Source organism: Salmo salar, chromosome ssa01, assembly GCF_905237065.1.
Source record: "Salmo salar chromosome ssa01, Ssal_v3.1, whole genome shotgun sequence".
Classification (NCBI taxonomy): Eukaryota; Metazoa; Chordata; class Actinopteri; order Salmoniformes; family Salmonidae; genus Salmo; species Salmo salar.
In genome coordinates, this window is record NC_059442.1 from 58,173,124 (window position 1) to 58,189,593 (window position 16,470).

At 40.6% G+C, this 16,470-nt stretch overlaps 1 protein-coding gene across 2 annotated transcripts; it reads right to left on the minus strand.

Moving 5' to 3' along the window:
* Positions 1–825: 825 nt before the first annotated feature.
* myoz1a (myozenin 1a) lies at positions 826–14,474 on the minus strand. 2 transcript variants are annotated; one of them, XM_014202373.2, is made up of 6 exons: positions 14,272–14,474; positions 10,908–11,001; positions 4,030–4,211; positions 3,469–3,598; positions 2,088–2,268; positions 826–1,865 (listed from the first exon to the last, which is right to left on the minus strand). In XM_014202373.2, the coding sequence occupies exons 2-6, from the start codon at positions 10,990–10,992 to the stop codon at positions 1,628–1,630; spliced, it is 816 nt and encodes a 271-aa protein (XP_014057848.1). In that variant the 5' UTR covers positions 10,993–11,001; positions 14,272–14,474; the 3' UTR covers positions 826–1,627. The 2 variants fall into 2 exon arrangements, with proteins under 2 accessions (XP_014057848.1, XP_014057840.1); XM_014202365.2 differs by having other exon boundaries at positions 3,352–3,598.
* Positions 14,475–16,470: the final 1,996 nt, after the last annotated feature.

Genomic DNA, 16,470 nt, shown 5'->3' on the forward strand with positions numbered 1-16,470 from the left:
GAGCATGTGGTGCGGAGACAGATTCTCACCACGCCACCTGGTAGGAGCGACCTGTCAGGTAGGACGCAATCCAAGAGTGAGCCGCGCCGGAGATGCCCAACTCGGAGAGGGTGGAGAGGAGGATCTGATGGATTGGTATCAAACAAGTGGTTTCCGTGTTTTAACCATTCTATTCACTCCATTCCAGCCATTAATATAAGCCCCTCACCAGACTTCTGTGCTTTCAACATACCTGTACTTTTTGTAAACTTTTTAAATAAATTCTGGTATTAATAAATAAAAGAACATAAAATGCTCCATTTATTTTTTGCAAGGTGGTTGCGATGCTGAGAAAAACAGTTGTCCTTCACTAAAGTTAAAAAACAAAACAATATTCACTAAGTTTAGCATGGCTTTGCATGGGGACTCTTATTTAGAAAAATATATCCGCAATCGTGCTGCCAGCATAATATCCTGCTGCCAATATAATATCCTGCTGCTAGGAGAACGGTAATCCTATCTGGAGTGACTCGAGTCAAACGCTCTGCCGCTAAACCCCAATCAAACCTCCTCTAGCGACACCCTGTGCTGCAGCCAAGGCAACCAATACTCGCGATATTTTGTCTCGGGGTGTTGAGAGGAGGTGATAGCCAAGTGCGCAACTAGGGAGGAGAGTCTGAGACTGATGATTTTATTTCACATTTTCAAGGCTGTTTGTCACAGGTAAGGATCCTTTGAAATGCATCCATGTTACTGTCTACCATCAAGTGAATTGCATTGATGGGCCCTAAAGAGGCCTCTTTATAGTAGCCTACACTGGAGATACAAAGTACAACAGACATAAACTACAACTGGAAAAAGTTTATTAGGGAGAAATCTTGGGTAATGCAGTACTGTATTAGTTAATCACAATCATTATCACGCAACAGAAATTAGCACACCTCACGCTTACTGCATGCATCCTAGGCTAGGCTGCTGGATTTGCAGGGCCTTGACAAAGCTGTCAAAAGTCAAAGTGGCACAGAAACACAGAAAACACAGAAATACAGTAAAAACCATGATGCTAGAAGGCTACAGCTAAAGGAACAACTTGTAGCTCTCCTGAATGAGCAGTGGACACAGCAACATGCTGACACAGAGAAAAAAAAAAGAAAACAAGTTCAACCCTTCAGTCCTGTTTATTTGTCTCTCCTCATGGATAAACTATGTTATGCTGCTGCTTCGTGACTGAGCTGGAGACTTGTGTGATTGAACAATATACTATGCCTACTAAATGAATCATAATGAAAAAAATAAGAGTATGCATAAATCACAGTTATGGTAGCCTCCTGTGTTCACTGGGAGGTTGAACACGATAGGCTCACGATTGATTTGTTTGTTCATGATTGATTTCTTTGTTTCATTCATACTAACTAATCCCCCCCTCTTTCTTTCTATCTTGCTTTCTAATTTAAAGAGCCAAATATTGAACTTTGTGGTTTGTTTTCATGAACTATTTCATGAAAACAAACCTCTTTCATGAATTGAACTCAAGGAAAAGTTGACTGGCTCACAAACCTTTCTAAAAAAGTGTATGTTTTTTCTTTATGTAGATTTATATATTGTGCGTGGTCTTTGTCTGCACATCTGGGTCTGTGGGGCATGCTGTTCACAGGTCGTCAGTCTCCCCATCGAAGGGCAGGGTATCCAACTCCATGTGGATGCTGCTGGGCTCACTGCTTCCCACCCAGCCTATAGGAGTGCGGTTGAAGGAGGGTCGAGCGCCAATGTCATGCTGGTATACCACAGCTGGTTCAGGCTCCTCATGGGCCACCTCATGGGTGTCTGGCAGTTGGAAGGTCATGAGCTGAGAGGCCTTATCAAAGCCCCCAAATGGTGTAGCACTCCTAAGACAGATATAGTGATGGGCAACAAAAGAAGATCAGACTAATAAGTTAAATGAATCTTGTATGGCAACTTCTGTAGATGTGCTTCACATACCTGGATGGACAATAAAAGAGTCAGAGTTTTACAGGAAATGGGTGGGCTCCAATATTTCACACTCATTTCAAAGGAATCCTTTTAAAATGCTATGGAGTCAACCAGGCAAGGCATAGAGGGGACTGTACCTGTTGAAAGACTTGTACTTGGGCAAATCAAGGTGGGCATGGGGGACTGGCATATGATATCTCATGCTGGATGTCAGCTCCTGGTTGCCCTTCATGGCCTTTTCCCACGGTGATACGTATGAGGGAACATAATCATGCCTTTTCTTGGCTTTGTCTAAGGCAACCTCTACTCCATGACTACCTGTAGGAGGAAAACAGTGAGTCTGGAAAAAAGATTTTCTATGAGATGATATCCAATTTTGATATACTGATTGCACTACAGGCATGGGCGTCATTCACCCATTATTTTAGAGGGGGCACGAAGTACATGAGGATGGAGGGGGGGTGTAGGTGGAAGTTGGAGAATTTAACATATTTCAAACACCTGAAATTGATTTTTCCTGCAAACTACAGCCATAATCATTATGCCTAATCATATGTAAAAAAAATAAAAATATATATATATTTTTTTAAATATGCTTCTCTGCATCACTGCTAAAATCTAGGTTGAAAGAGATTAGTCTTTTTCAGTACGTTTAGTAATTGCTAGCTTTTCTAAAGTCTAGCAACCTTGCCAGCAGGCATGCCAGCTAAGATAGTTAGACAAGCTACTCTAACTTGATTGATAGCCTGAAATGGCTTGGTAGCTAGTTATGAAGTTGGGAGATTGGGAACCTATAAACCTATAAGGTTCATTGAACAAGCATGGGAAACAGTGTTTAAACCCTTTACAATGAAGATCTGTGAAATTATTTGGATTTTTACGAATTATCATTGAAAGACAGGGTCCTGAAAAAGGGGCGTTACTTTTTTTGCTGAGTTTAGCTTAATTTACAAACATAACTCCTGCCCATCAACAGCAGCTAAATTAGTCCAGTCAGATCTTTTTATGAATAATTATGGGCTTAAACATTTTGTTTAGTCATTCATTTAAAGGGTCATTTGTAAAATGTCATCATCATATTCATCATCTCCAGCACCAACCCAACATCAACAGATGTGAAAATGGCGTGTTTCTATATTTTGTAGTCAAAAAGATAGGGATTATTGGAAACACTTACCTTCCTCTATCTTTTTGACTACAAAACATAGAAACTAGCTATTTTCCCATATGTTGCTGGTGATGATTAAGTTCAAAAATGTCTAAAACAGGATATATCTGAGGGGGTACGTGCCTTTTTACCCCCTATGGGCATGACACCCCTGACTGCAGGTCCATAGAACTCATTCCAAAATCACTCTGTAGTTTTTCTATGATCATGAGCAAATTTGAATGGATACTGACCATGACCATGTTCTCCTGGAGCAACATCATCATGATGTGCATGTCCCTGGTATCCATGGCGCCCATGCTCATTACCATGCTCATGTCCATGCTCATGATCATGACTATGTTCATTACCATGACCATGCCCATCTTTGCCTGGTTTGGGAGGGGGTACAGGAGGGCCTGATTGCTTGTCCACCATGTGGCCACTAGCATCCAACATCATTGTACCACCCAGGCTGGGGACCAACTTCTGGAAGTTCTCCTGAAATACACACAAGTATATAAAGAAGAAAACTCCCCAGACCGATTGTCATTCATACAGTAGGGGGCCGTTAATTCGCCATTTGTTCGCTTGCTGTTGGCGCAGTGTGTTATAGGGACCACCCACCGGTGGGCGACTGCCGATTTCTACATGTAGAATCAGTTTGCAGTCGATTTGCAAATTATGTCCGACACTGTTCAGAGGTGCTAAGTACTCTCGGCCGGCAATCCTACTGGTTGTTGAAATATACATTGGTAGCCTATCCATGGGATAACTTTTTTACCTCATCCGTTACTAATTTTCCCTGCAATTGTTTTATGTTAAAGCTCTTTGGACAGCATTTATATTACTTGAATTATACTACAACACTAACATTACTATTGTTAAAACAAGTTTATAATTTTGACTTGGATGATTTACCATTTTCTTACCATCGACTCACTGCCGAAGAGGTCGGGATTGTTCTCATATATGAACTTCTCCACACGTTTCTGCCTCATCTTGAACATCTTGGAGCCCTTGTTAGTGAAGAGGTTCAGCTCCTCCAGCATGTTGTCCTTGGGAGTCTTGATCTTCATCCCCAGGTCAAACTCTGACGCCTCAGGCTCAAACTCTGCAGATGAGAAATTCATACATTGTCTATTGATTTCTCATATTGATTTCCTATATTATACTGGATGCACATTCTGTATAAGGCTCTATTCAATTAAACTTGGTGACTAGGTAAATGAAAAACATCATTCTTCTGGTGCAGCAATTGTTCAACTTTGAATTCTCAACAATGTCTGCATTGTGATACAAAAAAAGACACTCAACAATGTATCTCACTATGCAGAAAGAATCGTATTTGACTTATTCTGGAAACCCTGGCGACCTGTTTGGTTTGAATTGGTCCCACGGTTTGCTTATCATTGTTTGAATAAATGTTACTGTCACGCCCTGACCATAGAGAGCCCTTGGGGTTCTCTATGGTGTTTTAGGTCAGGGCGTGATTCGTTTTTTCCCCTAATTTTTGTATTTCTATGTTTGTTTTTGTGTATGGTTCCCAATTAGAGGCAGCTGATTATCGTTGTCTCTAATTGGGGATCATACTTAAGTTGTCCTTTGTTCCCACCTGTTTTGTGGGATATTGTTTTGTGTGTGTGTGCATGTTGCACCACAGCTTTCACGTTCGTTGTTTGTTTATTGTTTTTGAAGTTTCACTTTAATAAAAGATGTGGAACTATATGCACGCTGCGCCTTGGTCCGCTCATTTCGACGATCGTGACAGTTACAGTACTTTATGTGCATCATTTATCCTTCACCTAGAAAATACATCTGTGTCGATGTGATCTTTACATCAGAGCAGAAATTACACTCAGCGCAGATGATTGCGTAGGAGGGGGACGCTCTCAGATTCTTGCTGTCATTACGGTGGAAAATTCATAAATCACTCTGCTCAAAGATGAACTGGCCATTCTTCAACAATGTGGAGAGAGAGCAGAGAACAGCTCCTCCCTAAGTCTGGGCCTGGCTGAGAATGACTAGCTTTTGACTGAAGCTTTATGAGGTAAGGCCTGAGCCATTTTCATATCTGTGTTATCTCCATTTGTTCTGTTCTCAGTGCTTATGTTCCATCTGTCAGAAGTCACAGGGCGTTGAAACAGGATGGGTGAAGGGAGAGAGTCTAAAATGCATAACACTGCACAGGTTCCACATCAACTCTAAAGCTACGGTAGCACGTATACGGTGCCTTCATAAAGTATTCACACCCCTTGAATTTTTCCACGTTTTGTTGTGTTACAACATTTAAAATTCAGGTTGTATCACTGGCCTACACAAAATACCCCATAATGTCAAAGTGAAATTATTGTTTTAGAATTTTTTCGTCAATAAGTACTCAACACCTTTGTTATGGCAAGCCTAAATAAATTCAGGATTAAAAATATGCTTAACAAGTCACGTAATAAGTTGCATGGATTCACTCTGTCTAAATAGTCAAAAAGAAACAAAAATAGCTTATTCGCAAATAGCAATTTCTCAAACAAGAATTTTGCAAGGATTGTCTGGGAGTGGTTTGAGAGGAGAGGGGAAAACTGAAAATTGGCGCTTATTGGCAGAGAGGTTTGGAACTCTTTCTTACTGGTCAATTAACTCATTTACCGCTTGCCCACTGGGCACACCATGTAATTTTAACATGGAGAATTGAGTAATATTTTGTAGATACATTGATCAATGAGATTCCAACCCAATGTTTAGCCTCTCAAAAAGACAATCAAAAGTTTTTTTGATTCCCATTGTGTTATCACTATGCTTTCAAACATCAAGAAGCACAACCAAATTCCAATGGAAAATCAATGTCTGATTTTTGGTTTAGTTCTCACTGTGTCTTCAACCATTTAAAAGCACACAAGTTCAAATGGGAATACAATGTCAGATATTTGGTTTATTTATACAAGTTAATGTGTTATCACTGTGTTTAATCTAATAGCACAACTAAATGACCTGGACTGCAGTTATTTGAGATTACATGGTGCAAGTGAGCAACGCCGTTTGAGATTCTGTGTAGATTATTATAGCAATTGTGAACATTTCCACAGACCTGTGACCCTGAACATGTAGGTATTCTATAATTACATAAGAAGACATTTACTGTTACAGTAGCCTCAAAATGTGTCCATGGATGTGTTACTTGTTTTAAGGTTGAATAAATACTGTTACATTAGTTGTTTGTAAGGTAGCCTTAATATTAGGCAATTTACTGTCTTACAAAAGTAATAGCTTATTGAATTGTGTTTGGTTGACAACTACCAAATATCCTAATTTAAAGGATATGTATCTACTGTTTGGATTGTTCCATCTGAGCCACTGGCATAATCCTATTCTTTAACTTTTGTTGAGATGTGTTGAGATGTGAATCAACATGTTTTCATTAACTCACAAATCGCCCATTTAAAGTCAAGCAAAGCTTGAAACTCTAGGCCTACACTGAGTTTACAAATCATTAGGAACACCTTTCTAATATTGCGTTGCACCCCCCTTTTCCCTCAGAACAGCCTCAATTCATCAGGGCAAATACTCTAGAAGGTGTCAAAAGAATTCCACGGGGATGCTGGCGCAATATTGACTACAATTCTTCCCACAGTTGTGTCAAGTTGGCTTGATGTTCTTTGGGTGGTGGACCATTCTGGATACAGACGGGAAGCGTTGAGCGTGAGGAACCCAGCAGTGTTTCAGTTCTTGACACAAACCTGTTCTCCTGGCACCTACTACCATACCCTGTTCAAAGGCACTTCAATATTTTGTCTTGCCCATTCACCCTCTGAATGGCACACATACACAATCCATGTCTCAAATGCCTCAAGGCTTAAAAATCCTTCTTTAACCTGTCTCCTCCCTTTCATCTACACTAATTGAAGTGGATTTAACAGGTGACATCAATAAGGGATTGTAGCTTTCACCTGGATTCACCTGGTCAGTCTATCATGTTTTAGTTGAATCTGCATTTTAACAATAGCTGTTGATGACTTCCCAAATGTTGTATAGGCCTAAATAGGATCTTTGATGATATATGACTGATAAAGTATGGCTACATTTAATTTGCTCTGCAGAACATACTATTTGGAATGACTTCGATAGCAACAGTGAATCTATTAAGTGTAGATTTCTCTACAATCATTCTCACAATAGCACATTGGTAACAGTCAGTCAAAAATATCAAAACTATGCAGGGCTGGGCTTTGTTAAACCATGGATGGGAGACCAAAGGGATGGCCGTAGATAGATCAACTCTCCAGTTGGAGATGCTGCCCAGCCTATTGTTTTCTTATAGTGGATATCACGTTGAAGATTTGACAAGGTTTGTCTATGTTGAAAATTGGTTACCATGATCGCATAATCCAATGTATTTCCCACGTAGATTCCACATCCCAATAAGTAGACAAAAAACATTGAAACAATGTTGATTTAACCAGTATGTGCCCAGTAGGTGGTGATGTCACCAGGCAGGCTAAAACTCCATCCCACTGAAAAAGGCTGAAATTTCAGGGGGTCTTTTCAAACAGCTCTAACACTAAAAATGCATTATCATAATTTTCACAAGTTCACAGTATTATAACAACCTCATAGTGTGGAAATATATACAGGACCAGTCAAAAGTTTGGACACATCTAGTCATTCAAGTTTTTCTTTTCTTTTGTAGAACAATAGTGAAGACATCAAAACTATGAAATAACACATGAAATCATGTAGTAACCAAAAAAGTGTTTAACAAATCAAATTATATTTTAGATTTGTATTCTTCAAAGTAGCCACCCTTTTCCTTGATGACAGCTTAGCACATTCCCACATATGCTGAGCACTTGTTGGCTGCTTTTCCTTCACACTGCGGTCCAACTCATCCCAAACCATCTCAATTGGATTGAGGTCGGGTGATTGTGGAGGCCAGGTCATCTGATGTAGCACTCCATCACTCTCCTTCTTGGTCAAATAGCCCTTACACAGCCTGAAGGTGTGTTGGGTCATTGTCCAGTTGAAAAACAATGATAGTCCCACTAAGAGAAAACCAGATGGGATGGCGTATTGCTGCAGAATGCTGTGGTAGCTATGCTGGTTAAATGTCCCTTGAATTCTAAATAAATCACAGACAGTGTCACCAGCAAAGCACCCCCACACCATCACACCTCCTCCTCCATGCTTTACGGTGGGAACCACACATGCAGAGATCATCTGTTCACCTACTCTGCATCTCACAAAGACACAGTGGTTGGAACCAAAAATCTCAAATTTGGACTCATCAGACCAAAGGACAGATTTCCACCAGTCTATTGTCCATTGCTCGTGTTTCTTGGCCCAAGCAAGTCTCTTCTTCTTATTGGTGTCCTTTGGTAGTGGTTTCTTTGCAGCAATTCGTCAATGAAGGCCAGATTCACGCAGTCTCCTCTGAACAGTTGATGTTGAGATGTGGCTGTTACTTAAACTCTGTGAAGCATTTATTTGGGCTTCAATTTCTGAGGCTGGAAACTCTAATGAACTTATCCTCTTTCCTGTCGTGGTCGTCATGAGAGCTAGTTTCACCGTAGCGCTTGATATTTTTGGCGACTGCACTTGAAGAAACTTTCAAAGTTCTTGACATTTTCCTGATTGACTGACCTTCATGTCTTAAAGTAATGATGGACTGTCATTTCTCTTTGCTTATTTGAGCTGTTCTTGCCATAATATGGACTTGGTCTTTTACCAAATAGGGCTATCTTCTGTATACCACCCCTACCTTGTCACAACACAACTGATTGGCTCAAACGAATTAAAATGGAAAGAAATTCCACAAATTAACTTTTAACACACCTGTTAAATGAAATGCATTCCAAGTGACTACTTCATGAAGCTGGTTGAGAGAATGCCAAGAGTCTGCAAAGCTGTCATCAAGTCAAAGGGTGGCTACTTTAAAAAATCTCTGATATAAAATATACTTTGATTTGTTTAACACTTGTTTGGTTACTGCATGATCCCATATGTGTTATTTCATATTTCTGATATCTTCACTGTTATTCTACAATGTAGAAAATAGTAAACATAAACAAAAACCCTAGAATTTGTAGGTGTGTCCAAACCTTTGACTGGTACTGTATAAAACACAGAAAAATCACATTTATGACTGCACTTAACCTTTAATAATTTGGTGGATTTAATAATTTCCCATTCCTGTTTGTTTTCATGCCAATAACATTTGCTGTTCAAAAAGGACAATACTTGTGTTTCAATGACTGCTGTTGCATTTTGTAATCCTGAACTATCCCTTTATAAGCCAACACTAGTTACGTGATTCAAAGATGATTTCTGTCTATGTATGTTATAAGTTATAACAGACGTGGAGGGGAATGCGTTTGAACACTGGTCAGCTTGGAGCAGCATGCAGTGCCACATTGTGTTAAAACACAGCTTTCTGCTTAGGCCTTATTGCTATATCTGTCAGGACATTTGACACAAAAAGTGTAAGGGCAGCACAAATACACTTAACTGATGTCAAAGGAAATCTACTATATTTACTTTTATACCACTTAATGGGTGGAGGGGAAAACACCTGTCATCATTTTCATAAAAATGCATTATGCCATCGCCTGAAGAATGGATCCTGTGACTCAACAACTGAGAGAGAGGGGAGGGTAAACCATTACAGCAATGACTGTAAAGGACAGATTGTAATTGTGCTGTGGAATCTAGGAGATACATGTTTGTGTGTGTGACAGGGCGCTAGTCATTAGGACATGTTAAGTGCGAACATGTGGAGGAGCTTCTCTGACAAGTGCACAGAGATCTTGACAAAGTCCCCAATGAACAAAATAATTAGGCTATAAATAACTTCTCTTTCCATTCTCTTTGATGTGACCCAAAAAAACTGTCAACAGTGGATCCAGTCTCTTGGACTAGCTGCTGGCCCGTAGGGAGACCAGGCCTCCCTGAGAGTTCTCACCTTCGGAGAACTGCGGAGAACTGCCCTCTATGTTTACCAGTTAGTACGGTTGTAACGTTCGTCAAAAGGAGTCGACCAAGGTGCAGCGTGGAATATGTTCATCTTGTGATTTATTTACTCAGAACACGATAAAAAGTAACGGACAAAGAAAATACGACCGTCACGTTCTGTAGGCACACAAAGCAATACAAAAATAAGATCCCACAAACACAGGTGGAAAAAAGGCTGCCTAAGTATGGTTCCTAATCAGAGACAACGATAGACAGCTGCCTCTGGTTAGGAACCATACTCGGCCCAACACAAAGAAATACAAAACATAGGATGCCCACCCCACACCCTGACCTAACCACATAGAGAAACAAACCCTCTCTCTCAGGTCAGGGCGTGACAACGGTATGTTACTCTTGATAATGTCATAGGCTCATATTGATCAATGTTACTGAGCAGAATTTAATGTATGGTACTGTATGGTCTCTCGCATAGTTTTGAAGATACCCCTATAATCTTTTGTTAATGATATGTGAGAAATATAGCAATAAGGCATGGGGGGGTGTGGTATATGGCCAAAATACCACGGCTAAGGACTGTTCTTAAGCACGACACAACACTGAGTGCCTGGATACAGCCCTTAGCCGTGGTATATTGGCCATATACCACAAATCCCAGAGGTGCCTTATTGCTATTATAAACTGGTTACCAATGTAATTAGAGCAGTGAAAATAAAGGTTTTGTCATACCCGTGGTATGTGGTCTGATATGCCACGGCTGTCAGCCAATCAGCATTCAGGGCTGGAACCACCCAGTTTATAATTTTGTACATATAATGTATTGTGTTTTTGAGCTCACATGTTTGTGCCTTACCATCTTGAGTGACATGTGACAGGTCAGTGATGATCTTTGAGGGCTTTTTCCTCTTGTTAGGAGGGGCAGGTCTTCCATGAGGCATAACTGCAGACTGTGAACACAAGTAAACAGGAAGTTAGAAAAGGTCACACAACATACCAAGCAACATATGTCCGATTTAGAATATAGATGTAGCCACTCAATAGTTTTTAAAAACTACTTGTGGAAAGGAGACAGAGAGAGGAGATAGGAGTCCCTCTAGTGATAGTCTCTAACCATTGCACCATTTAAAGACCAACCAACCACCAACCCTGCTTGGGACCGACACTTATGAGGCCATGCGGACTAGATGCAGACTGCACCCTGCTCATTGTTCAAAGTGCATGCCAATGGCTTCAGAGTCCTAACATTCCCATAACCAACAGATGTCTGTCCAAGAGGAAACATATAGACCACTGTAGGTTTCAGTTCTGTTTGGTCTGAAAACTCAAGACATTAGATAGGTTTAACACATACATAGGCCTACGGTGGGTGCAGTAAACACATTCCTCTGCATGAGGCAATTAGAACAAACTACCAAGACTTTCAGATCAATCCAATTTGCAGTAAACAGATCGATCCAATTTGATGGATAAGATGAACATGGCTGTAATCATAGAAATCTGCCACAGGAACTCTGTAGTCTAGGTTGCTAGTTTACTATAGAATACTATAGTACTTACTATAGAATTCTATAGTAAATTGTCGTATACTGGAGAATACTATATACACACTGTAGTATCCCTCGACCATGTGTAGTACTTACTATAGAATTGTGTATTATACTGTAGAATACTATAGTAAATAATACAGTATACTACAGAGCGCAAAAACACTACAGTAAATACTACAGTAATGTCCTCAAAAACACTACAGTCCACAAAAACAGTCATTACTATAGTATTTCATTAGCATATTCCCTTCCCCCATGTTCCAATTTGTGCCACTCATGAGTCAGAAACCTACATGCCAAGCATAGACCATATATTGTGATCCCTATAGGTTATAGAAAAGAGCGGAAGCTCTGAACTATCTGTTCAGACCTCAGACCTACCTACCTACAGTGCCTTCCGGAAAGTATTCATACCACTTGACTTTTTACACATTTTGTTACAGCCTTATTCTAAAATGGATTAAATAAATAATAATGCTCAGCAATCTACACACATTACCCCATAATGACAAAGCAAAAACAGGTTTTAATATTTTTTTGCTAATTTATAACAAATTAAAAACAGAAATACCTTATTCACATATGTATTCAGACCCTTTGCTATGAGACTCGAAATTGAGCTCAGGTGCATCCTGTTTCCATTGATCATCCTTGAGATGTTTCTACAACTTGATGGGAGTCCACCTGTGGTAAATTCAATTGATTGGACATGATTTGGAAAGGCATACACCTGTCTATATATGGTCCCACAGTTGAAAGAGCATGTTAGAGCAAAAACCAAGCCATGAGGTCAAAGGAATTGTCCGTAGAGCGCCGAGACAGGTTTGAGTTAAGGCACAGATCTGGGGAACGGTTCCAAAAAATGTCTGCAACATTGAAAGTCCCCAAGAACACAGTGGCCTCCATTATTCTTAACTGGAAGAAGTTTGAAACCAAGACTCTTCCAAGAGCTGGCCGCCCAGCCAAACTGAGCAATCGGGAGAGAAGGGCCTTGGTCAGGGAGGTGACCAAGAACCCGATGGTCACTCTGACAGAGCCCTAGAGTTCCTTTGTGGATATGGGAGAACCTTACAGAAGGACAACCATCTCTGCAGCACTCCACCAATTAGGCCTTTAATGTAGAGTGGCCAGTATACTGTAGGCTTAAGACTCTCAGACCATGAGAAACAAGATTCTCTGGTCTGATGAAACCAAGGTTGAACTCTTTGGCCTTGAGAGGATCTGCAGAGAAGAATAGTAGAAACTCCCCAAATACAGGTGTGCCAACCTTGTAGCATCATACCCAAGAAGACTCGAGGCTGTAATCGCTGCCAAAGGTGCTTCAACAAAGTACTGAGTAAAGGGTCTGAATATTTATGTAAATAAGATATTTCTGTTTTTTTCTTTAAATACAAATGAGCAAAAAATTATAAAAACATGTCTTTGCTTTGTCATTATGGGGTATTGTGTGTAGATTGATGGGGGGGGGACGATTTAATCAATTTTAGAATAAGCCTGTAAGGTTACAGCATTATGAAAAAGTCAACGGGTCTGAATACTTTCCGAAGGCACTGTACCTACAGGTTATGGAAAATGAGCTCTTTGTGTATTTTGTCCAGTAGAAAGGAGAAAGCCCCCACTGCTATGTCAAAAACAATAAAACAAAAACACTACAGTAAATACTACAGTATACTACAGTCTGCAAAAACACCACAGTAATGACTATAGTATGTACTACCATCTTTTTTACTACGGTATTTATACTATAGTAAACTGTAAATACTACAGTAAACTGCAGTAATTTTTGGCAACACAACAGTAAATACGACAGTATTTAATCCGCAAAAACCCTACAACAGTGAATACTACTGTAAAGTCAGCAAAAACACTACAGTGAATACTATAGTATTTATACCATAGTATACTATAGCATTTTTTCATGTGGGTAAGCTCCATGCCACCTAGCATGTTAATATCTTACAGATCGCTTTCTATATACTGTAGTTCTCCTTTGAGCCATACTGTCCTGCACGTCCTGAGAGTCTGCAGCTTCTTTAAGACCCTGTCAATGGCAAACCTCGCATCACATCGACTGACTGTAACTTAATCCACCAGAGCTATTTTTAAGCTCCATTTTCAGCCAAGACCTTTTAGCGACGAATAGTGGCGTCAGTGGACTATCAGATGTGTGAGACGCAATGGACATTCATATACAAACACATACACACTGGCACAATTGTGAAGAGAATGATCGAATTTTCCTAAAAGTCGAATTAAGATGTTGAGAGGTGAGAGGTTGGGGGATTAGAGAAAGGATTGTGGGTGGAGGACTTTACAGATGTAAATCATTGTAAATCAGTTGGACAGAAGGGAGCGGTCAGCACATTCCCTCAGAGCCTGCCTGCGTCTTTAAGACATGGGTCAATTCTAAAAACAATCAAGGATCTTCAAGACCACTTCACCATGCCTTCTTCAAAAGCCCTTTATATCCCTTAAATTGAAATAATGCTTTTCTCATTGAGTCAACATCTTCAACCATTAATTCCATTCTCAAGTGCAGTTATTTGTATCCTAAGTGAATGCTATAGGTGAAGCTATTGCCGAATTTTATTTACCTTCCAGGTTGTGTTGACGGTCAAGTCCTGCATGCAATTGGTTAATAAAATCCAGCTGATGGCATGATCCACTCACCCAGTTTTTGTAATCCTTCTGTTCAGAGGTCTATTAATACCATTGGGAGATGAAGGCTTCAGGTTAATCTCAGTCAGAAGTTTACAAATCACAGCCTCTGACCTGTGGTTGGACTCAGATCCCAGGGAGTGCGAAATCCACCCAGAGCTTGGATGGCAGATCTTTGAGGGGGGGCTGCGGGGGCAGGGGCGGTGGTGGCAAGGGGAGGTTGGGGGAAAAAGTTAAAGTGGAGGGTGGGGGGTGGGGGGTGGCGGCCGAAACTTCTTTGCACGTCATAAAGTGCTGATGGGGATATCAAGAGAGCAATATCATTATTGCAGATGGTCTGGGGGGCCTATATATAGAACCGGAGAAGAGCGAGGGGTGGGGGGGTCTTAACTTATAAGATAGATTCAAAGGAGGTAGGGGTGTCTGGGGGTGGGTTTTGGGGGTGAGGTAATTGGTTTGTCCCTTTTCCCCTTCATTAATTAACTTCAACCTTTGAATAGATTGTCACTTTTCTGTCAGGCAGGGGCATCCTTGCTGTTGTGTGGTATTCATGGTCATATAGCTGCCTAAACCAAAGTGGGTGCTGATTTGTTGACTCAGACACATCCACAGCTCTCTCCATTGCTTAAAGGGATACTTCAGGATTTTGGCAATGAATCCCTTTATCTACTTCCCCAGAGTCAGATGAACTTGTGGATACCATTTTTATATCTCTGCATGAAATGTGAAGGAAGTTGCTAACTAGTGTTAGTGTAATTGCTAACTAGCGTTAGCGCAATGACTGGAAGTATATGTAACTGCTAGCATGCTAGTAGATACCATAGGCTAATGCTAAACTACCTCGGACTTCCTTCGTGCTAGATGCATGAGTTTATCTAACTCTGGGGAAGTTGATTAAGGGCCTCATTGCAAAAATCCGCAATGATCCTTTGAAAACAATCCTTAATATACAATCCCAGTCAAAAGTTTGGACACACCTACTCATTGAAGGGTTTTTCTTTATTTTTACTATTTTCTACATTGTAGAATAATAGTGATGACATCAAAACTATGAAATAACACATATGGAATCATGTAGTAACCAAAAAAGTGTTAAACAAATCAAAATATATTTTATATTTGAGATTCTTCAAAGTAGCCTTGATGACAGCTTTGCACACTCTTGGAATTCTCTCAAACAGCTTCATGAAGTAGTCACTTGGAATGCATTTCAATTAATTTGTGGAATTTCGATCCTTCTTAATGACGTTGAGCCAATCAGTTGTTGTGACAAGGTAGGGTTAGTACACAAAAGATAGCCCTACTTGGTAAAACACCAAGTCCATTTTATGGCATGAACAGCTCAAATAAGCAAAGAGAAACGACAGTCCATTACTTTTCGACATGAAGGTCAGTTATTCAGGAACATTTCAAGACCTTTGAAAGTTTAAGGGCTATTTGACCAAGAAGGAGAGTGATGGAGTGCTGCATCAGATGACCTCGACAGTCACCCGACCTCAACCCAATTGAGATGGTTTGGGATGAGTTGGACCGCATAGTGCAGGAAAAGCAGCCAACAATTGCTCAGCATATGTGGGAACTCATTCAAGTCTGTTGGGAAAGCATTTCAGTCGAAGCTGGTTGAGAGAATGCCAAGAGTGTGCAAAACTGTCATCAAGGTAAAGGGTGGCTACTTTGAAGAATCTAAAATATATTTTAGTTTGTTTAACACTTTTTTTGGTTACTTGTGACAGTACCTCCTCCCCGGCACATTCGGCTCCAACTGCAGGACGCCAACCACAGGGACGATCCCGGGGATCCGGAGCGGAACGGTCGCCAGAAACCTGACGAACAGGCTGAGGAGTAAACCTGATGAGCTGGCTGAGACCTCCCCAGTTGCCTCCGCTGAGGCACGGGAACCTGTTCATCCAGCGTCGGCATGGGAGCCTACAAACCGGCTGAGGCCTCCCAGATAGCTCCGGCTCCAACACCCGGACCCGACATCACCCCCAACACAAAAACAAACAAAAAAACACTCCCTCTGGAAACATTTCATAAATTAAAGAACAAAACAAGAAACATGAACAGCGCACGGACATAGAACAGAAACAGAAACAATGACGACTGGGGAAGATACCAAAGGGAGTAACATAAACTCAGCAAAAAAAGAAACGTCCTCTCACTGTCAACTGCGTTTATTTTCAGCAAACTTAACATGTGCAAATATTTGTA

What these genes read in the sequence shown, in the direction of transcription:
- myoz1a (XM_014202365.2), bottom strand. Translation starts at nt 10,992, where the DNA reads ATGCCTCATGGAAGACCTGCCCCTCCTAACAAGAGGAAAAAGCCCTCA. An exon ending in TCCAGGAGAACATGGTCATG is followed by an intron (nt 2,269 to 3,351) that starts GTCAGTATCCAT and finishes TTCCTCCTACAG; the next exon opens with GTAGTCATGGAGTAGAGGTT. An exon ending in AAGTACAAGTCTTTCAACAG is followed by an intron (nt 1,866 to 2,087) that starts GTACAGTCCCCT and finishes TATCTGTCTTAG; the next exon opens with GAGTGCTACACCATTTGGGG.